This window comes from Patella vulgata, chromosome 8, assembly GCF_932274485.2.
Source record: "Patella vulgata chromosome 8, xgPatVulg1.2, whole genome shotgun sequence".
NCBI lineage: Eukaryota > Metazoa > Mollusca > Gastropoda > Patellidae > Patella > Patella vulgata.
In genome coordinates, this window is record NC_065886.2 from 23,633,004 (window position 1) to 23,656,910 (window position 23,907).

The 23,907-nt window shown below is 34.3% G+C and overlaps 1 protein-coding gene across 1 annotated transcript; it reads left to right on the forward strand.

Annotated features, from left to right (window-relative positions):
* Positions 1 to 823: 823 nt before the first annotated feature.
* Positions 824 to 22,692, forward strand: LOC126830297 (insulin-like growth factor 1 receptor). The gene is made up of 16 exons (XM_050560665.2): positions 824 to 1,223; positions 4,817 to 4,968; positions 5,707 to 5,917; positions 7,126 to 7,273; positions 8,982 to 9,130; positions 11,721 to 11,843; positions 12,710 to 12,841; positions 13,763 to 13,902; positions 14,541 to 14,588; positions 15,264 to 15,411; positions 15,861 to 15,968; positions 16,714 to 16,898; positions 17,369 to 17,491; positions 18,510 to 18,621; positions 20,441 to 20,537; positions 20,947 to 22,692. The coding sequence occupies exons 1-16, from the start codon at positions 1,202 to 1,204 to the stop codon at positions 21,203 to 21,205; spliced, it is 2,157 nt and encodes a 718-aa protein (XP_050416622.1). The 5' UTR covers positions 824 to 1,201; the 3' UTR covers positions 21,206 to 22,692.
* The last annotated feature ends 1,215 nt before the right edge of the window (positions 22,693 to 23,907 follow it).

Sequence of the window (23,907 nt, forward strand, 5' to 3'; positions counted from 1 at the left end):
GTAATAATGGATGAAATTAATAATTACAATTGACTTCAATAGAATTTCTTGTTACTTACATTTTGGTGGAGGAAGCATCTCTGTGTAGGTGCACTGCACGCAACTATAACCCAGTTCTGTACTGTATTACCAGAACTCAAACCAAACCTAGATTATCAGTCTAGATTACATGAATAAAAATCAATTACTACTTGGTTACACATAGAATATCTTGAAATTACTTTTATTAAACGAAATCAATTAAATTGCCGCAGACACAGTGCTCAATAGGTAATATTGGTCTCACGGGTATCCTTTCGGAACGGTCAAGTGTGGATTGTTCATCTAAAACAGTACAAAAAATTAAATACATAGTTTAGTATGGATTTGATTTTTATTGGCTTTTTTCATCAATATTCAATAGAAATCAGTATAATTGATCAGATGTTCTGTCCTGTAATTATGTCGCTTCCAATTAATTATTGAAGAAAGAACAATGCCGCCTTTCTCAATTGCTATCAATGATTCTTTCTAATCAAGTAATCAAAGAAATCCTTGATTATCATCTGAATCTATACAGGAACGTTAAAAAAAAACCTTTGTCATAGGTAGGCCAACCTTTTTATCACTGATCGGACATATGAATGGATTTGATTAATTTAATGGACTGTAGAATTGTTTTCCAGTCCACTCCCCAATATTTATATACAGTGTACAGAACACCTTTGTCGACAAAGCTCTTCCTTATTTATTCAATGGTATGTGTATCTTACTGTACGAGCAGACTTTATATTCCCACACAATAAATGTACAGAATACTTCACGCGTGACTTTTCTTTCCTATCGGCCGACGTCTTTGTCCGTTTGTGTATGTGTACGCCCGTACAGGATTACCTGAGTCGTCAAGTAAAGTAACGCTATAACACAGACTGTATCGATTCATCGGTGAGAACTTTTAATGGACAGGACAGTTCCACAGTTATCGTCTGCTATATTACAGGTGTTATTTACGACCAGAACCTTGACAACGTCATGCGATCTCATGCAGAATTATCTGTCTAAATAACGACACTGGATCGGATAATAACGGTATAATATGATGGATGCATTTGTGAAATTAATACATATACCTGCATTTCAGTGATTGATCGTTTTAATAACTGTACAGGAATGAGTTAGGGTTGGGCGTAAAATTCAGTTTGGAAGGCAGCAATCCTCAATTATGGACGTTTTCCGATATTTAGGTGAGTTATAATTCATATAAACTCATTGATATTTTTTAGCCGATTGTAGTTGTCGACAGTCATCGTATTAGAAATGAAGTCGGTTAAAAAGGGGCCATGTGTCTCGAAAACTCGCTTGGCTGGTTTCTTATGTACACAAATGGGTGGGTTGAATGTTATTAAGCTGTTCTGTATTCTATATACAGAGACACTACTATTTAAAAAGTGGGTGTGATCTTATTCAGAACTCGTTAAACTGGATATTTTTGACAATGGAAATAGTATGTAATTACAAATTACGTAGGTGACCTAATCTCTGAACTTGTATCTTTTATATCAGATAATTGAATATAATTTATTAGATTCACATTGAATGAAAGGGGTCTGAAGGATTTAAGAGAAATACGGTGACTTGGGAGTGGTATATGCCTGCAATATAAGATACATTGTACATATCGACAAAAATATGTCCTATATACATGCAGACTGCATTAATTGGTACACGTCTTGCGACAAACACATTACATTCAGTACTTTCGACTTCTGAAGTTAAAGTTAAAAATACAGCTTAAGTTTTGATTCAAATTTTCTACAATTTTCGTCTCCGACATCGAAAATAAATAGCAGATGAACAACCAGGGCTGTAACTAGCTCAGAGCAACGAGGGGAGCGGGAAGTTTTCTCAGGGGTGCTGTAAAATTGACGGACAATGTATTAGGCTATCTATTGTTTTTATGGTCGACAATTTTTTCACAGGGACTTCGCCCCACTCTAGTTACAGTCCTGCGAACGACCATCATATTTCTCGTGACCACTAAAGATGACCGATTACCATTTCCCAGTCAAAAGATAATCGCCGATGGTTGGACTTGACCTGGGGTCGAACTAGCCCCAGTTTACGAACGTTTGAACCAGTTTTAGATCTACATGCACATAGATAAAATTGTACTGTACCAAAACATCCATTGAGGACAGCGCATGCAATAAAAACATAATATCTGGGTATAAACATTATAATACATAAATAACGAGAATATATACATATCGTTATTCACATGGAGAGTGATAGCACATGCCATTCAGTTATCTTACCACAGAACCACCCTCAATTTGCACATGGACATAGCAGATAAATCATGTAATTTAACCCCACCCACCCTCAGTAAACACAAACAGACACCTATAGCACTAATAAACACACACACAGTGCTTATTCTATTAAACAGGTGAGCCAGGATTGGCTGTCAATTTCCTTGTCGGGATTTTATTTTTCATTAAAAATTTGGGATATTTTATTGTAGTCTTGTAAACTGCTGTATAGTAGAGGTACAGATAAAGTTCGCGTTTCGTTGGATTCCTTTAATTTACTTTTTACTAAATCGTGGCCTTTAAGTCAATGTAAATTCTGTTTTATGGAATTGATTTTATGTTAGCTTTGGGGTAGCCTACTTGATTAAAAGATGGCTGTTGTACACAGCAGAATAAAAGACTAAGTTCCTGGAATTCAGATCAGTTTTGTTTTCCTGAATTAAGACCCTTTATTGACTTAAATTATATGAAAAGTCTTTTCTCCGAAATTATTTTTGGTTAAACATTGAGGCGTAGGCTATTTGATTTAAATTTAGTAACCTAGTACAGGCGAATTTAATGAAAAATCAGTTAACATAATTTATTCCGCCCATACGTACTTAGATTATATAACAGATATATAATATCAACTTGGGGTTCTTATATGAATGCGTGCATTTTAAAGGTATGATATCGGGCTATGTATTGCTTCAGTAATTCTCTCACAGTGCTTATTTTACAAAAATGAAATGAAATGGGGTTGAAAGTCCTGCTTTTCGGCACCAATCCTGCTAATAATAAAAACGGGTATACGCTTTGGACTGCATTTTTGGTGAAATTTGGCCCGGACAGCTAAGCAGCATTTCCACCAAATCTTCATCAAATTACAGGGCCTATTTTAACGTGCCTACAGACACGGACGTGCCTCGAAATGAAAAATCCGTGCTTGGAGAATCTAAAATTCATGCTTTGAAAAGATGGTATAATGGTATGTTATGTATCCTTGTGAATCTGAAAAGATCGCATGAGGAAATTTAGCAAGTGTGTCATTAACAATCATAGTGATCGTCAATCAATGCGTTTGGTTTCGATTCAATTTCGTGGATTGTATGTAAATGTCCAAAAATAAAGCAGTTGTTGACGCAAGTAGTCAGCTGCATGTTACAGTAAAGGTTCGTCTGCTTTTGGGCGTTTCTTTGGACTGCCAATGATACCGATGCGCAGCTATAAATACAAATGTCAATAGTATGCAAATTTTAATTTGGGCCTCAACTTTTGACCGTTTTAGATGTTGAGGATCAAAAGATCTTGGTTGAATTCGATTTTGGTGCATCTGCTTGGATTATGGCCTTACATACACAGAGCGTAACAAAGTTTGTGAGCTTTATATTGTGATGAATGGAGAACACGGGAGCAAGAATCATACCGATAATCAGCATTCCACGACCTTCTGTTCCGGAGTTAAGCCCCCTGGAAAACCTTGTCATGGAAGCGACAGGGACTTGCGTTTTAACCGTGTTTTATTTTTCCACATTTGATGTGAAGCATTGGGGTCATGAGACGACAAACCCCATCGAGTTACCAAACTTTGCCAAAAACCTTGTCAACGCGATATAGGCTACAGTTTCATATTCGATGTGTAGCATTGGGACAATGAGAGGTTGAGCCTTATCGATTTTCCCTGTTCCCTATCCATATCTTACAGAATCTCGGCGTATCGTGTATGCCAACCGGTTGTTTTGTTTTAAAAGTGTAAGCGTGGTGATAATTCAGGAAGTTTTTATTTCACTTCTGGTGAGCCTTTGTTTTGGTCACAACTAATTTGGTCACGATTTCAGAAGGTTTATTCCAACACATTAGAGCTAATAACGGTGATGGAAGAAGCTAAATTGAGCTACCAAGTTCAGTGTGAAAAATCGTGAGTCATGTTTTGGAAATTTTGTCGGAAACCAAAGGGGGGAAACCCAGTCAAAAAACTTCCATCTCCGGAAACCGTGCTTCGTCAATAAAACCTTAAAATAGGTCCTGAAATTGAAACTATCAAGGTGTTTTTATACTTACTAGCCAAAGATAGAATCTTAGTTTTTAGACCCATTCGAACGGCTATACGCCATTTCTTGCCAGGCGCCACGTACTAGCACCATCTGGAAAACATTGTTTCTAGCCAGAACAATTTAATCGTACACTACTATATAGTTACGATAAAACGCATAATAGACACCGCACCCCAACCTCCTGTTTAGCACAAAACCCATCATGACGCTCGGAACTTTCCACGGGGTGAGGAACTGGGGATGCCTCTTCCTGATTGGGATCCTGACAATGGCGTCTGACAATTTTCTGAAAATTTTCAGCACGTGATTTGTCCAGTAATGACGAGAAACAACACTGGATGGGGTGGGAGGATATGAAGGGGGAACAGAAGGTTTCCAGAGAGATGTCATACGTATCGAAATTCTGTTAAAACGTTTTTCTTTGTTAGTGGAATTAGCCGTCGGCTATACACAATTTGTGTATATTTGGTTTTTTTTTTGTTGATTTTCCAGGATTATGTGTATATTGGCTGTTATGTGTAAATTATCACCATGTGTACGGTCAATCTGTGGTTTGTTTAAGGACACTTATATCAGTAGAGTTAGATCAATCTTTTGTGATAAACTGTGGAATACGCAATCTTAGTATAACAGACCAAACTTCAGTAAGTAATATTTTTATTTTGGCCCTTACATTATGAAAATATTTATAATTTATAAACCCTGGACCCTTGTAGCCTCCAAATAATTGGGTAAATTAAATTCTCTCAGTTGCAACTTTGCTTTTATGAATCCTGATCAAATCCTATACATACTTCCAGTAATCTTGAGTCATCAACTTTTGAGTAGAATAACAAACCATATTTCTTTACAAATAATGGTTGTGCCAAGAGATGATATGTAGAGAGGCTGAAAACAATTGGACCTAATACTGATCCTTGTGGAATTCTGTATTTCAGTTGGGCATTTTCCATTACCAGTGATAATATAATATAGTTCTCTATGTTAAAGATAGAAGTCATTTAGCAATACCAAAATCTGAATTCTGCCTGTTGAATAGGATATCATGATAGATATACCTATGCTAGGAGAACCAGAACAACACACTCCTGCTGTCACAGGCATGTTCAAATTTTGGGTATCAGAAATTAAAGATTAAAATAACACTTCACATTTACTTATAGGAATGAAATGGTATAAGATGTAATCTCTTTTCATGACAATATCTCGGATATTTTGAGAAAAACATTAATTTGTGACATTTTAAGATATTAGAAGAATACACTATTTAGTAATAAGTGAGATTATAACTTTAGTGAGAAACAGTTTACCTCAAAAAATATTCTAGTGTCACTCCTAGGCACTTTTAAATAAATTAAAAGTTTATTTTTCTTTCATTCCAGGTGACATGGTCCATACAAGAAACTGGAAAAACCCTGCGTGAAATTTTCATACCAAGTGCATCTGTTAAATACAGTCTACAAATATCAACAATCAATAATGATGTTACTCTAACTGTAAACAATGTAGCGATAGAAGATGGTGGACAGTATACATTAACAGTTGTTGACAACAATAAAACATTTCTAACTACAGTTGATGTTACTGTAGAAGGTAAATGCCATTTGGACTAAGACTAATAAATGTTTCTGTTTATCTATAGCAATTCTTTCCTTTCCCCCATGTCAATTTTTGTTGACTTTTTAGCCTATAATTGTGGAAGAGTGTTTTATGCTTTCTACACTAGCTACCAATAGAATATAGAATTGAATACAAAATACTCGTACTTGTCATGAGGGATGGGTGGCTTAATGGTCAAATGTTTGTGCTCTAAATCACCAGGTCTGTCGTAAATCCACAAGAAATCTCTTATAATTATCATCATAATGTACATTCTATGTACAAACATTCAAATTCATACTGTCACTGCTATTGCTACTTTTAAAACTAAATTAAAAACTTATTGATTTAAAAAGGCTTTTATCTGGTGATCCTTTTAATACGTAGAATATCCAGAGGTATTTTAATTACATGTAATATTATCTAAATACAATTTTTTTATCAAGTATGCTCTTTGTTATGCCGTTTTATTATGTAAATGCAATAGTGTCTTGCTCTATATCTTTGTAAAGCACATTTATGTGTAATTATAAGAACACCTATACAGTGAAGCATTCTTAACTTTATCTGGTCTATTAAGAAGTTGTTGATAAGGTTGAGTAACTCTTGACAGATTTTTTTATTGTTATTAATTATAAAACTATGCTTACTGTATTAGCTTTTGTGAACAAGTTTGGGTCTCAATATAATAAGCATATAGTAGTCATTCAGCCACAAGGGGATCCAATCATAATGTTGGCTTACAATAGCCATTGTCAACACTTACTCCCATGATATTTCATAATCTCTCTTATAATTAACAATATAATGTTAAGTTCTTTTATAATGTAGGGGTAGTCCATTGTGGCCCGTTGAGTTTAGATGGAACTGGTTTACTAGCCATGATGACGTCCAGGGTTCATTCCAAATGTTGGCTTGAGAGAGTTCCAAAGGATTTTCCATCCTGGTTTTTCCTTTTCAGTTGTGCAGGAAAAAATATCCAAGTCGTTTAATTGGAATGAAAACCAATAGCCTTGTGTATACCATTGACAGCATAATAAAGATCCCTTGATAGTTAGTAAGAGTTAGCTTTAGCCCTTCAAACTGGGCAAATTTCCTTATGATCATCTTTATTAGCCGGGTTGGAGCAGAAAAGTAAGGTTTCAAATTCTATTTTATATAAGGATTAATCTTATCATAGTTTATTAACTTTTTCTTTCAAGGTCCACCACGAATAACTAACATTCATGACCATGTATATGGTCCACCAGGCATGGATCTCTTATTAGACTGTAGAATACAGTCTTGGCCAATACCAGATTATTATAAATGGTACCATGACAGTGTGGAACTAAAGAATGATATAAATAAGTAAGTAATTGCTATCAAATACCGGTATTAGAATTTTCAATATTTATTGCATTTTAAGTAAAATAATTTAACTATGTCTGACTCTTCGAGTTACTCAATAACTATACATGACAACCAGACCATTTATTACAATATCCCCGCCATGTTTGTTTGGTTGTCTGTCTACAACTTTTGTGAACGTACTACAGAGATTAATTTGCAAAAGCTGCTGAGATTGTTTACCTTATATCAAAGATACATTATGTAAGATTTAGATAAAGAGCTATCCATTCTTGCTATAATAGTTCAAAAATAGATAATGTAAAATGAATAATTTGAAAATTTCATTCAAATTACTCTATTGCGAGCGAAGATACTAGATTTGAAAGTTTGACAAGACGTTTGCAATAATTTAAAGCCCCCTTCTGGTTGTTCGAAGCTAAGTCTTGCTCCTCCATTTTTAGCTTATATCAAAATATGGCTGAACTGTTCTAATCTATTTAATATCGAAGAAATCAGATGCCATTGGGAGTTGATTATGGTCTGGACTAGTTAATTAATGTCTAAAGAAAGATCTGCAATAGGCAGATTTAGCTCTTGCATAATGTATGTTTAATTTATTTCACCCTATTGATTTTTTACACAGGTAGTTTTTGGTTGGCGACACTATATCTTTTGTTTTGTACATTACTGCTCATTAAATTATTAGAAAAAAAATGGACATTTTACAAGGAACCCTAGCTAATGCTTTCTTTCAGTGAGATAATTAGGGTGATTGATTTTAACATTATCTTTCTTATTGTCATTACAAAGTAATAATAGGTTGATCTAGATGTTAACTCAACTGTGGTAAAATGATATTGATTTTCATCGCGATTTGAGTGTCAACAGACAGTAGGTACATTCATAAACAACTGTTATTGATTTGATTAGCATTCCTATGTTGAAATGTTTACACACTATTATTGGTTCATATTTATTGATATTTGTATCAAGGGATTTCTTAATTGCAAAAACTTAACCTAAACTGTTTTAAGGATGAGCACTTTCATTGGTAGATAGTTGAAATTCTAGGATAAATTTTAAATTTTGTCCAATGAATGGGCTGCTTTCTTAAAATATTTAATTTCAATTTTTTGTGAATAAGGCCACTTTATTATCTAGATAAAGTTCTAGACAAGGTGGGATTGAGGAAAAATGGTAGACTAATAGTAGAGAAAAAAGTATTGCAACACCTGAATGCTGAATACTTAAATAAAAGTATGCGAAATTGAAATGGAAATTTGGCCTATTATGTCCTCCATACATACCAGTGAAAGCTGCCAATGCAGCTCTTAACAGACCTACAGTGCAAGGAAAGCATGAAGACCTTGAATGGAAATCAGTCATTCCATTGAGGAAAGATTTAAAATCGCTGGGATCACTGTCTGTATTTTATAATGGGACCTCAACAACTCACTACAGCGAAAAGATGACAAGTTATTGGCACGAGGAATGCTGGTATGTCAATAAGACAGATTGCATTGTAGTTTATGGTCTTCGTCCCTCGACCATTAGTCAATGATTTTGAAAACATCCAATGACTAATGATGTAGCTTCATAACATCCTTTTGCACCAAGCACTATGTTGAAAAGGGAATGGTTACCTCACAGCCCCCTATCCTACAAAACTGTTTGTAATTGACTGTAATCAACTAGATATGGTACTAACAGACCTATTTTTTTGTAGATATAAAATTACAGACAAGACTAACAGTAGAGAATCCATAGCCCATTTTTACCTGAAAATCTTCAAATTTAATACAGATAATGTCGGCTCATATGTATGTGAAGCAATTAACAAATTTGGGAGCGCAGATTTTAAAATAGAGGCTGGAAGTAAGTATCAATTTGTTTTGCTACTTTGGTTTGTGTTTGGGTATCAAGGGTTCAGACAGGTGTCTTTGTAATATATGTAATGTAATATAATCATACATTTATAGACCTCAAGTAATGTATCAAACAAATTTATAGTCCTAAGGTAATGTAATACAACAAACAAATTTATAGGCCTCAACTAATGTAATATAACGAAGTTATAGACCTCAAGTAATGTAATGTAACAAACAAAGTTATAGACCTCAACTAATGTAATATAACAAACAAAGTAGTATAATAATGCATTTATCGAGCTTTTGAATAATGAACTGAGATAAAATGTGCTTTAAAAATATACTTTTGGACTATATTGTAACACAATATAACAATGAAAAGACTGAATGAAAAGATCTCTAAAGAATGTCTCTTTTAGTCTAGTTGGCATGGGTGTCACACATGGGGGGGTCCCAGGGGGTCCGACCCCCGAATTGTTTTTTTTTTGGGGGGGGGGGGGGGTCTGAATATACTTGGACCCCCCCAAAATTTCCATAGTAGGCCCTAACTCCTATTTATTTACAACAATTATTAGGATTAATTAAGATTCTATCTGTATAAAACATGTACATATCCCAATATGGTTTACATTGCTAAAATAAAACACAGAGATAATCATCCTGGTAACATGTGTCAAGTGAAAAGTAACTATGGTCCATAAAATTGTGTCTAGTTAGCCTGTCAGTAACATTTTATTAATTTTTTTCTGCCATGGTAATCGCATGTAGGTACCCAAAAACATTATCGCCTAAGCCAAATATTTATCACCCGCTCAGCCAGCCACGTAACCATAATGCTTTGTTTATATCTTTTAGGGATTTTAAAAAAGGTTTAGGGTTAGGGGTTAGGGTTGCGGACCCCCCCAATATATATTTCACGGCTACGCCTCTGCTAGTTGGTGCATGAATATTGCTGTTTCAGTAATTTCAATTTTTATACGCCCACATTAAAATGTGGACGTATATTGCCGTCGCCCCCGTTCGTTCGTTCGTTCGTTCGTCCGTCCGTCCGTCCATCCGTCCATCCGTCCATCGTCCTCAATTTCTTGTGAGCGCTCTAACGCCAAAAGTTATCATCCAATTGTTTTAAAATTGATATATATTGTTTACATTAATGAGATGAAGAAGCCTATTTAATTTCAATAATTTCCGTTTATTACGTCTAATTTCACTTTGTTGAACCTTGTGAACGCTCTAATGCCAAAAGTTAACATACGATCTTTGTGAAGTTTATTTGCAATATTTAAGTTAGTGAAACGAAGAAGCCTATTGAATTTCAACAATTTCTGTTTATTACGTCTAGAGTTATGGCCCTTGTTTCACTTTATTGAACCTTGTGAACGCTCTAACTCCAAAAGTTATCATCCGATCTTTGTGAAATTTATATGCAATATTAAAGTTAGTGAAACAAAGAAGCCTATTGAATTTCAACAATTTCTGTTTATTACGTCTAGAGTTATGGCCCTTGTTTCACTTTATTGAACCTTGTGAACGCTCTAACTCCAAAAGTTATCATCCGATCTTTCTGAAATTTTCATGCATTATTTAAATTAGTGAAACAAAGAAGCCTATTGAATTTCAGCTATTTCTATTTATTACTTCTAGAGTTATGGCCCTTGTATCACTTTATTGAACCTTGTGAATGCTCTAACTCCAAAAGTTATCATCCGATCTTTCTGAAATTTACATGCATTATTTAAAATAAGTGAACGCTCTAATGCCAAAAGTTATCATCCGATCTTTCTGAAATTTATGTGCATTATTTAAATTAGTGAAACGAGGAAGCCTATTGAATTTCAGCAATTCCTGTTTATTACGTCTAGAGTTATGGCCCTTGTTTCACTTTATTGAACCTTGTTTCACTTTGTTAAACCTTGTGAACGCTCTAACTCCAAAAGTTATCATCCGATCTTTCTGAAATTTACATGCATTATTTAAATTAGTGAAACGAAGAAGCCTATTGAATTTCAACAATTTCTGTTTATTACTTCTAGAGTTATTGCCCTTGTTTCACTTTGTTAAACCTTGTTAATGTTTGATTGATGATAGTTATCATCCGATATGTATGAAATTTATATGCATCATTTAAATTTGTGAAACAGGTCTATTGAATTTCAGCAATTTCCGTCAATAATTTCTAGACTTATGGCGATTGTGAACGTTTGAATGACAAAAGTGATCATGTGATCTGTATGAAATTTATATGCATTATTTAAATTAGTAAAACGAAAAAGCCTGTCAAATTTCAACAATTTCTGTAGATTACTTCCAGAGTTGAGACCCTTGTTTCAGTTTGTAGAACCTTGTAAACCCTCAAACGACAAAATTTATAATCTGATCTGTATGGAACTGTCTTGTAAAGGCCCCCAATTACCTACAAAGGAATAAATATGCAAAAACCCTTGACGAACGCTCGGACGATTTAGCTGCCCTGGGGCGTATGTTTTGTTGCCTGGCAACCTATCTTCTTACCAGTAATACTGTGTATATTTTATATTACAGTGATATGTAATGATGTATATATTTTATATTAAAGATGTATATATTTTATATTACAGTACGGAATAAAAGTATACCTTGTAGAGAACAGTATAAATGTAATAATCTACAGACATGTTCGTTAGATCATGGGTGTATATGTTTTGATGGTTATATGGAACGAGCTGATGGTAGTTGTATAGGTAATTAGAACATATCTTACAATATTCTGGTAATCAGAACTACCATACTGATACTTTGCAAGATGGTTTCTCTTTGTCAGTGGTACAGGAGGAGGGCCTAACAAGAACAGCTGTCTAGTTGTTCAGATGGGATAAAATAAAAAACGAGCATGCTCGTAAAGATCCCTTGGCAGTTGGAATTTTATATAAGGGTAGGCCGAAGGGATGCTAACTGGGCAAAATTTGACTCCTGGCACACTGTATGGCGTATGCCTGTCTTCATTAATCCAGTCGGAGCAGAACAGTAGGACACTAAACCCCATTTAATTTCATTTCATTCCATTTCACTGTGCAAGATAATGGTTTATGTTTAAGGTGGAGATATTATTTAAGAGATTTTGAATCCTTTTCTAACCACTGTATTGTGAAAGTTGAATCTCTTAAAAGGAAGATCAGTCCAAAAACAAGATGATTAGAAAATTTCTAATGTGTAAAAACTTTGTTTCTATTTCTTTACTATGTATTTGAAATCATCATCATATGCAGAACTTAAGACACTAGACATAAATATCCAATGTTAATGTGGTTCGAGAAGAACAATCAGAATTCTTCAAACTGCATTCCCAATAATGATGAGTAGCACTTGTTGAACTGACAAGCAAAGTATACAAAGTTGTTTGGATGGGACTTATCCAATGCCCATCTGTGGATACAATTACCTGGCCCTGACCAATGGAATTTGATAAAGTGTAGGCAACTGTTCCACTCCTCACAATACAAATAACCATACAATCAACCCAAACTCACCCATGTAAGATGTCTATCAAACTTTTAAACCTAACACATTCTTAAGAAACATTTTTATTCACAGTTGGTATTTTTTTCAGATGTGGATGAATGTACTCATAATACATACAAATGTCCGCAAGACAAACCAGTATGTATTAATACAGAATCATTCTATAAATGTGGTTGTTCTACAGGATATAAACTTAATGATAACACAGATGTTTGTATAGGTAAGCTTTTCTCTATTAAATTCATGAATTTTTGCACTGACTGGGTGGTTTGACTTCCATGAATGACATCAAATCTGTGTTCTCTTTAATGATCACTTGCCTTCAAAACTGATTAATTTACTTGCATATTAACGAAGCAGAGTAAAATGGAGACTTTATTATAGGTAACTGCATTTCATCTGATAATGTAGATCATTGTACACAGATGACAGTAGCCTAAATATGCACAATCTGATTAAAACACAGCTCCTATATTTCGTTTTGTTTTTTATAGTTCAAAATTTGGTTTTACTTGTCTTTACTACACTAGGATCTGGAAGAGTTGTTTTATTTCAGGCGTTTTGGTTAAATTGAGGGATAAGCCAATTAAATAGTCTGGTACAGCGACTTCTTGGCGTGCCATGCACGGAACTGTGGGTAAACCACTAGAAACGCCAAAACTGATTGATTAATCAATGTCTGACGTCATAGGGTCAAAAGCCGCTCATACGACAACTGACACAACCTTCGATTACAACTTGTCAGATCTCCATGTAGTGTAGGCTATCGAAAGTATAAAAAAACGAAACGAAATATAGATCTGTATTTTAAACAGACTGAAACATGCACTGACGTTAACAAAATGAGAGTTATGGCTAAAACAGCACATAATTTAATATTTAGCAAGATTCTATCTTTTGAAGAGGATTTTTAGGGTTATCGGATGAAACCCTTTTTTTACGTGCCCACATATTGAAATTTAGACTTGCCCATCAATTATTATTATGCTTATAATTTCACCCCAGACAATGAAAATGTGAGAGCCACCATTCAAATGCCACTGGTGGGCAAATATTTGTTGTTTGGCAGTGCTCTGTTTTAAGCATGCATACTTTTGTTGTATTATAATTATTCATACACGTTTTTCTTTTAAATTTTTAGCTGATGTACCACAAGAAGAGCCTGTCGTTGATAATATGACTGTATTTGCTATTGTTGGTGTTTTTATGGCTATTGTTGTGATTATAGGAATTCTTGTTATTATCTTTATATTAAAGAAAAGAAGACAGAGACCAAAGATGGTTAGTATACCATTAATACAAATATTGTTAAAATTGTGGGGGATCACGTGGGTAAGACGCTGGCTCGCTAGCCTGGAGGTTGGGTGTTCGATCCCTGCATTGGCCGAGAAAGTTCATCCAGATTTTTCGGCGTGGTTCCCCCTTGTCAGTGATGCAGGACGGAGAGCCTGACAGGGACAGCTGTATAGTCCTTCGGATGATACGAAAAACTGAGGTCCTGTGTATACATTGGAATGCACGTAAAAGATCCCTTGGCAGTTGGAATTCGATATAGTGCCGCTGCCCGGGCAAAATTTTCCTCATAGCACACTGTATGGCGTATGCCCATCTTTATTAGCCCAGCATAGGAGCAGAACAGTAGGACGTTAAACCCCATTTTATTTCATTTCATTTCATTTCGTTAAAAGTGTAACATGGCTGATGACCTAATCTGTAGACATGATTGGGTCATTAAAACTTGCATAAGCAGAAATGAAATGAAATGGAGTATAAAGTCTCACTAGCCTGCACAAGCCAGGTTTAATGAAGACTTGTGTCCGTCTGCTTTAACCCGCTTGATACAGAGAAAACTTTTAATATTTTAACATTGTTATCTATAAATTGATGCCAACCCTGATCCAATTTTAATTATTTTTCAGCCATTATCTCACTACGCTCATGAAACCTCAAATTCTCCGACCAGTACGGTAAATATCTTTCGTTTTTCCATTTACTCAAGAAGAAGGGCAACTCATTCAATTAAACATGCTATGCAATTTTTCCTCCCAATAAAACTTACGTTCAAAGGGGGAGGGGTGGATGGCCAAATGGTTAGCACATGCACGCTGCATCATAAGGTCTGTCATTGAGTCAACTGGCGTGGTCTCGATTCCCTGGTTGTACATGACAAGGAGTAGGGTCGCCTGTTCAATCTCATGGATATTCTCCGTTTTCCTCCGACTGAAATAAAATTGAACCATATGTTAGTCCCGAAATGACCTAGTTTGTGTTGAGTGGACATTAAACCCCATTTCTCTCTCTCTCTATTCCGTTCAATTAAGCATTCAGAAATATTTATTTCGGGATTATTTATCATAGGGTCAACCTAGGCCTACCTAAAAAGAAGTTCCATGACTGGCAAACTGGTTTAGAATTTTAATGGGCTGCGGCAGTTGAGTGGTAGGACAATGACCAAACTCTCCAATAATAATGTGGGCCAAGACAAGCCTTTGGGTTTTTTCAAACCTGGTTCTAGAATGTCACTCGAATTTTGAATTTTAAAAAGAGTAATTTTTATGATAGAAATGAAACAAGTAAGATATTGTGTTGACGAGACTTTAAATCCTGTTCCATTCGATTAAAATGTTGTTGTTTATTTTTAGGGTAGTATAGTACCTCATATGACAGCTAATCAGGTAGAAATACAGTATGAAATAGGTAAAGGTAGATTCGGTCAGGTGTTTATAGCTAAAGCTTGGAATGTATCTGATACAGGATTGTGGGAAACAGTTGCTATTAAACAGTCACGAGGTAAGTCCCACTTTTTATTTGATGTATATTTGATTATTTATGGATGTATTTATGATAATTTATGGATGTATGTGTGATAATTTATAGATGTATATGTAATTATTTATAGATGTATGTATAATAATTTATAGATGTATGTATGATAATTTATGGTTGTATATATGATTATTTATGGATGTATTTATGATAATATGTATGCTAATTTATGGATGTATTTATGTTCATTAATGGAAGTGTATGTATGATAATTTATGGATGTATTTATGTTAATTTATGGAGATATGTATGATACTTTATAGATGTATGTATGATAATTTATGGATGTATTTATTATAATTCATCATGTATGTATGATAATATATGGATGTATTTATTATAATTCATCATGTATGTATGATAATTTATGGATGTATATAGTATGATAATTTATGGATGTATGCTAATTTCAGATGATATAGCAGCTGAAGATAAAAGTGTATTTTTACATGAATTAAACCTAGTGAAGAATATACCCTATAACAGACATATTGTCAGATGTGTTGGCTATTTTTATGATCGTAAGTATATTATGATTGTTTTGATGTGAAATAATTTATTTAGATCATAGCTTTATGCATGGATCTTGAAGATTCTTGTTGGAATTTGACTACTAATGTTCAAAACATGTTGAGTAAAATAGATAGAAGTTCAATGATGCCATATCTGGATAAATATTTGGGGAGCAGGGCACAGCATTTTGTTCTTTCTATTTTTCGATTGTTTACTCCATTAAAGAAATTTCAGTGCTGGATAGGTTGTGATTGGTTGATGATAGGCAAGCCTACCAAACAAAACACATGATACAGAAAATTCTACTCCACAAATTCTTACTATTAAGACATTTGATTGATTGTATTTATTGTATAACAAATTATCAAGAAATATATTTTGTTGAAATCTGTTAATATTAAATAAAGGGAATATAAGCTTATTGACCCTATTTCCTGAAGTTGACAACCTCTGATGACCCAATTGCAGCATCTTGGTGGTTCATTTTAAAATGGATTAAGGGCCCTGGTCAAGGGTATTTATATGCTTTTGTCAGAGTACCAGAACAAGCTTTTAAACATATCCTTCTATGTTAATGCTGTTAATGGACCAACCAGTCAAATCAAGAGAACAGAAATTAGTTTTAATTAGATTTGACTCGTAAACAACATTCAAAGATACTAGAACTTTGAAAGTTAATGCTTTTTTTTTTTTTTCACTTATTTAGAATTTTTATGGGTTTATGTTTATTGATTGTTTGTTTTAATCTTTCAGCCATCGTGTCAATGTTATTTGAGTATATGCCCTGTGGGGATCTATTAACGTATATTCGACAGAAACGACCTCAAAGCTTTAGAATGAGTAATTCGTCAATTAATACAGCACCTCTTTCAGCTACCCAAATCTTTAACTTTGCTCTACAGTGTGCTAAAGGAATGCAACATCTTCACGAAAATAAGGTACAGTACAATGGTGGTGTCTGTTTTCAGCTCAGCTGGGGAGGTCATTATTTGTTCAGAATATTTATGTATCAAGAATTCATTGTTAAGAGTCTACACACATTAACAAATATAGTTATAATTTGTATCACAATTATTTAAATCAGTCAATCCTAACTGTAGGTACAGGAGGACCACACTACACACAAGCAAAATGATAAGAAAAACCTGAGGACAAGACATTTCTCAAACTGGGGATCAGCCGTAAGCATCCACTGCTCTGTACTATCCCTGGCCTATACTGATATAGGCTTCACTTAAAATTTAAAACAATGCAACAATTTACATGCAATACACATTAGAAATAGTTTCCATTTGGAAACTACTGAAAAATAACACTGAGGTTAATTTGACATGTACGGTAACCTTAAAAAAGCCCCCCCCCCCCTTTTACTGTGATACTGGTGATAAAGTATGATTATTCTATTTAGATTATACACAGAGATTTGGCAGCTAGAAATATATTGGTAGCCAATGAAAATTGTTGTAAAATATCAGATTTTGGTATGGCACGTAAAGTTGGTGAAGATTACAGTTATACTTCAAGATCAAAGGTATGTAGGATGATAATAACTATTATATATAAAGATGATAATTATATATGAATATATAACATGCTGTAATAGTATTCCTGAATTTTTTGTAGTGTTCTAGTACAGATATTTGATTAAAGGTTGTTATATCAATGTTGTCTTGTTTCCCATAAAGTTTATTATATTTTAGAACATACAGTAATGTTGAATCTGTAGATGATCTAATAGCCCGTTCAGACGCTTATTTTTAAACCAGTTCATAATCGCTGGGGTTTTTAAGACAGCATCGTGTTGCGTTCACACGTACTATAAGCCAAACCAGTTTAACTATTCTGACCTCTTCGGTCGGAGGTTAGAGTTAATTGCGCATGGGTAGCTTCATATTCTTTATTCGGTTCTCGCACGCTTTAGATAACATTGGCACAGTCTGACCCCGAAATTTTCACAGGAATGTAACTTACTGCGTACTGCGCATGCTCAAAGCAAGCTGGAGCTGGGGTTTTTAGGCCAACCCGTTCAGACGGCTAAGATGAACCAGTTTAAAATAAAAAGCCTTCTCAAAGACAGGTCGCGAGCTTTGGTTTTTAAACTGGTTTATTTGCCCCACGTGTGCGTTCAGACGCTTAAGTTAAACTGGTTTAACGATCCCCGGGGTTTTTAAACCAGTTCAACTTAAGCGTCTGAACGGGCTATAAGGTTAGGACGAAACTGTTTATAGGCACAATGAATTATTTCATGTATATAGGCACCAAACCCAAAAACAAAGCCTCCCAGAGATTTGTGATATATTTATAATCTATCCTAACTTCCATTCATAGCCAATGAATTTTCGTCTGTTGTATAAAATGTACTGAAAGTCAGAAGGCCTTGATAATACATGTATATTGAAGTCTGTTTATAACGTATCTCTGGTAACCGGTCTAAAGTGTCCATATTATCAAGGTTTTTGAAGAGAAATGGAAGTTGAATCTACTCTCTGATTATAATATCTTTGTTTATTTTAATTTAAATCTATAAAAGTATGTTGTTATATTTTCAGAGACCATTACCTATCTTATGGATGGCTCCAGAAGCTATATTTAATGATCGTACAAGTAATAAAAGTGATGTGTGGTCATATGGTGTTTTATTTTGGGAGATGGTTACCTTAGGTGAGCAATAACTTTAAAGGTCACCGGAAAAGCATCAATTTTTTTTTAAATAATGCAAGTAATTATGTCAACATATCCTTTCCATAAGTATAACCCGAGCCCGAACGTCAATATTACCTGCAACAGGTAAATTTCAACATTAGTAATTTCCGCCGTTCTCCGTCGGTAGTCGGAACTTTCCGTCAATAAGCAATCCGTGACGTCATTTTAGTCCTTCTGCACATAGAAATATAGACTAGAATATGAGCAGAAGGACTAAAATGACGTCACATTTACGGAAAGTTACGACTACCCACGGAGAATGGCGGAAATTGCTAACGTTGAAATTTACCTGTTGCAGGTAATATTGACATTCGGGTTCGTGTTATACTTATGGAAAGGATATGTTGACATAATTACCTGCTTTATTTAAAAAATTTATGAACCTTTTCCGGTGACCTTTAAGGCGTATTAATTTTCTTATGCTGTCGAAATACTGCAAACATTCAGAAGATTACTGAATAAGTGTTCGATCGCTGCATTGGCCGATAAAGTTCATCCAGATTTTCCGGGGTGGTTCTCCCTTGTCAGTGATGCAGGACGGAGGGGCTGACAAGGAAAGCTGTCTAGTCGGATAGTACGAAAAACATTGGCGTGCACGAAAATGATCCCTTGGCAGTTGGAATTCGATATAAGAGTAGGCCGTAGTGCCGCTGTCCGGGCAAAATTTCCCTCATAGCACACTGTATGGCGTATGCCCGTCTTCATTAGCCCAGTTTGGAGCAAAACAGTAGGACGTTAAACCCCATTTCATTTCATTTCATTTTACTGAATAAATGATACACATTCTAACAATGATATAGCCCATTTATTTAAAGATAAATTATGGGAGATTTTAATAGAGAGTTGGCCATTCTTGCTATAACAGTTCAAAAATAGATGATAAAAGAAGAATATATTGAAAATTTCAGTCAAATTACTTTATTCTGATCAAAGTTATCACCATTGTAATTTTTGACTAGAAGTAGGAGTCAAATCCCTCTTCACCGTCTACGAGAATGCAGGCCGTTTGATTGACAGGCGTTAACTCCACCTACATAATCTCGATTATCAAGTAACGTTTTCAATTCGTAATCGTACCACATTTATTTTTACTAAAAATTAAAAATAGGACTTTTATTATATAGATAAGAAGCGAAAGTTTTAAAGGAATGGACCAAATCAATGAGGCATAATTATAGCCGACTTTTTCAATCTTGTTAGCCTGCGTGTACTCCCGAAGCAGACAAATTGAAATAGGAAACATTGATCCAATGGGGCTGCATGGGCTGCAATTCAACTGGGGTGATGTTAGCTGCGATGTTTATCAATTTCCATAATTTTTCTGTAAACGCAAGTGACAAAAGAGCATATAATACCGACATCCAAACTCTCATTTTAACCACAAATAAACATAATATCAAGGCCGTATATATCGAACTTTCAATCAAATTGACCGACATATGCGGCCTCGCTTCGTACACTTCACAGACTCTGTGGTACACTCTATCATTCAGCCTCGATCTAAAATTTCCCGGAGTATGACGTCAACGTAACGGTTAATCTCAACTTACGACGCCATTTAAAAATTTAATCAATCAATGAAATCCTGTTTAAATCCAAGCCATCCGTGGGTCTACAGAGTTGATTTTGTGCTTGTTGTGTAAATAAAGATCTAATTTATAATTTCTATGACATCTGAAGCCTAAATAAAGACTTGCAATAATCAGATTTAGCTCTTGCATAATGTATGTTTAATATAGATTTCTTTTTTATTTTATATCATATTTCTTTCTTAAAGGATCTCGACCCTACCCCGGTAAATCAGGTCAACAAGTATTACAGATGTTAAAAGAAGGTGAACAAATGGAACATCCTCGTCACTGTGCTCTAGAAATGTATGTTATCTGCATTACTTTCTGAATTGAATATTCACTGTCTCATGGGGGATGGATGATATGGCAGACTATGTCAAAAAATGGAAAGAGCCACCTGTACATGTTCATGTGGTTTTGTTATAAATAGTGATTGATAGTTACCCTGTCTTAATTAAATGCAAACTAATTTGTAGTCTAGCTCTGCATTGCAGACATTATTTTAATTTTAGGCCTGCATGGTCTGGATATGTTGTGTAAACTGAAAATATCCCAAGTCAAATATTATGGAATAATTGATGACACCCAAGATTGAAACTCATAAACTTCTAATATTCTTAATTTGATGAAAAATAGATTCTTTATATCTTTGAATTATTATAATAATTTGAACAGTCATGTAATATTTATTTTATAATTTCCTTTATTTCAGATATCGTATAATGACAGACTGCTGGCAGTATGATCCTGAAAGTCGACCAGAATTCCACGAAATTGCTGACGAAGTTGAAATGAGATTAGATTCGGCTGAGAATTATTTAAATTTATTTAACTATAATAAAAACAATTATTATTTTGTGGATCATGTATCTATGAGTGACATGGACATAGACCATTCTGAGAGCGAAACCAATACTTTCACAAGATCTAGGTCACGTCGATCCTATAAACAACCGGTTTTACATCTTTAGTGAAGAATCAGTTTACATCATTAGAAAAGGATTGGTTTTTTACCTTTAGTAAAGAATTGGTTTTACATCATTAGTAAAGAATCGGTTTTACATTTTTTGTAAATAATTGGTTTTATACCTTTAGTGGAGGGTTGGATGACCGAATGGTTAGCGAGTGTGTCTTGTATCATGAGTTCTGTCATTGAGTGAACTGGCGTGGTTTTCGATTCCCTGGTTGTACATGACAAAGAGTAGGGTCGCCTTTCCAACCTCGTGGGTTTTCTCCGAGTCCTCCGGTTTCCTCCCACTGTTAAAGACCCCTACGCGCAAGCGAATTATTGAAATAAAATTGAACCTTGTGTTAGTCCCAAAATGACCTGGTTTGTGTCGAGTGGACCTCAAACACCATTTCTCCCTCTCCCCTTATATCTTTAGTAAAGAATCGGTTTACGTCTTTAGTAAAGAATCAGTTTACATCATTAGTAAAGAATTGGTTTTACATCTTTTAGTAAAGAATTGGTTTTACATCTTTAGTAAAGAATTGGTTTTACATCTTTAGTAGAGAATCAATTTTACATTTTTAGCAAACAACCGGTTTTACATCTTCAGTGATCAGCTGGTTTTATGCTGTTAGTGTGTGCAAACATCTTTTTAACAACTGGTTTTATATCTTTAGTGCGAAGTATAAATAACCTGTTTTACGTTACTAGTGTGAAATATACTGGTATATGGATAAGAGAATGAAATGTAAAATATATCTTACATGCAAAGTCCCAATGAAGTGCTATACTATCACCATGTTTTTGTGGTTAAGACACTATTTATGTTAATTAGGCTTACAATGCAGGGTATGCTTGTCATATCCAGAGGATCTGCCTGGTGGTACATTCCAATAGAAATTTTGTCTAAAATATTTATAGCAATGGTCAGAATATTTTTTGAGGGTATTAACCAACCTGCTGTGCCTTTTATAACATGCAAAGTGTGAATTTCACCTGTTTTGTTATATGTATGTTACGTTATTCTTATTTCATTTATATGTTTCATCACATTTAGTCACCGGCTTTACAAACTTCCCATCAGAAAAAAATCAACATATTTCAAAATGGACCTATCCTTGTATACATAGCAATTAATCATCATGCTAGTGCAAAAGCACAATTATAGTTATACAAAAATGTTACATTATTAATGGTGTACATTTGTAGATAGTCTATATATAAATACCAAAACTATACATTAATGGTGTACAATTGTAGATATTTTATATATATATATACAAAAACTATACATTATTAATGGTGTGCATTCGTAAATATTTTATATACAAAAACTATACATTTTTATGGTGTACATTTGTAGATGACGTTTCATATGTAAATTTTATACATGTGTGTTTAGTATTTTGAAGATTCATAAATATTATTGTTATTTATTATTTGAAATCAGGTTTTAAATTTTGTGCCAAAATGTTTCCTATAAGCACATAATAAAACAATATTTTCACATGTCGTATTTGTTATCAAAATATGATAATTTGGACAAAGGAGGAAGGGAGAAAAATAACCTACATATGCACAATATGAGTATATATCTTTAAGTATAATTAATAATTATTGCCATTGATCATTCTGTGGAATTTGAGAAAGTAAGCTTATATAGGGTTTCTGGCGGAAAATGGCATTGGTTTCCGTGCATCAACAGTGAACAGGGGACATATTCCTGCATATGCCCCCTGGTTGATTTACAGCTGTGAAAATTATCAATTATCAAGAAAGATTTATGATAAAGTCTGTTTATATTGAAACTTGAAGATAATTATATAATTATCCACAGCATTTCTTATAATTTATCGGTTTTAGACCATTTCTTAAGTAAATCCTAATACTGAATAACTAATTTGAATGACAGACTAACTTCCCACTTGGCGAAACTACCGCTCCCTATAGTTAGTTGTGCATAATGAGATTAAACAAATACACAACACATGGATTATCAAAATGGATCTGGAATGCATAATTTTCTTAATTTTTCGGTAAGCAAGTTTACTAACCTCTAGCTTTTATTTCAACAATTCCCACAAGACCGTAATACCACTGTATAAGTATTTGAGGAATTACCTAATTTCTATGCTGTTTTTATTTAAACATGCATTATGCAAGAGCTAAATCTGATTATTGCAAGTTTTAATTTAGGCTTCAGATGTTATAGAAATTATAAATTAGATCTTTATTTAAACAACAAGACCAAAATCAACTCTGTAGACCCACGGATGGCTCGGCTACAGCTCGGATTTAAATAGGATTTCACTAATTGATTAAATCAAATAAGGGATAACCTGATGAAAATACGTCAGTTAGATCGAGGCTAAATGATAGAGTATACTTAGCGAGGCCGCTGTAAAGCGTTTCGGTATGCCATTGAAAACTTTACTTGATAATCGAGATATGTAGGTGGAGTTAACGCCTGTCAATCAAACGATCAGCGAAGGTGAAGACACAATTCGCTACCATTTCTAGGCAAATATTACAACGATGATAACTATGTTCAGAATAAAGTAATTTGACTGAATTTTTAATATATTCTTCTTTCATCATCTACTTTTGAACTGTTATAGCAAGAAAGGCCAACTCTCTATAAAAATCTCCAATAATGTATCTTTAATACTACAGTTGGTTTAATACGAAGAGCAGTGCAGTACTATATCTGATTGCCTTTATTTG

Bases quoted from the DNA above. Each gene is read 5' to 3' on its own strand.
- LOC126830297 (XM_050560665.2), top strand. From the start codon at position 1,202: ATGGACGTTTTCCGATATTTAG. The intron at 15,969-16,713 runs GTAAGTATATTA...TTAATCTTTCAG, and splicing joins TGTTGGCTATTTTTATGATC to CCATCGTGTCAATGTTATTT. The intron at 20,538-20,946 runs GTATGTTATCTG...CCTTTATTTCAG, and splicing joins CGTCACTGTGCTCTAGAAAT to ATATCGTATAATGACAGACT.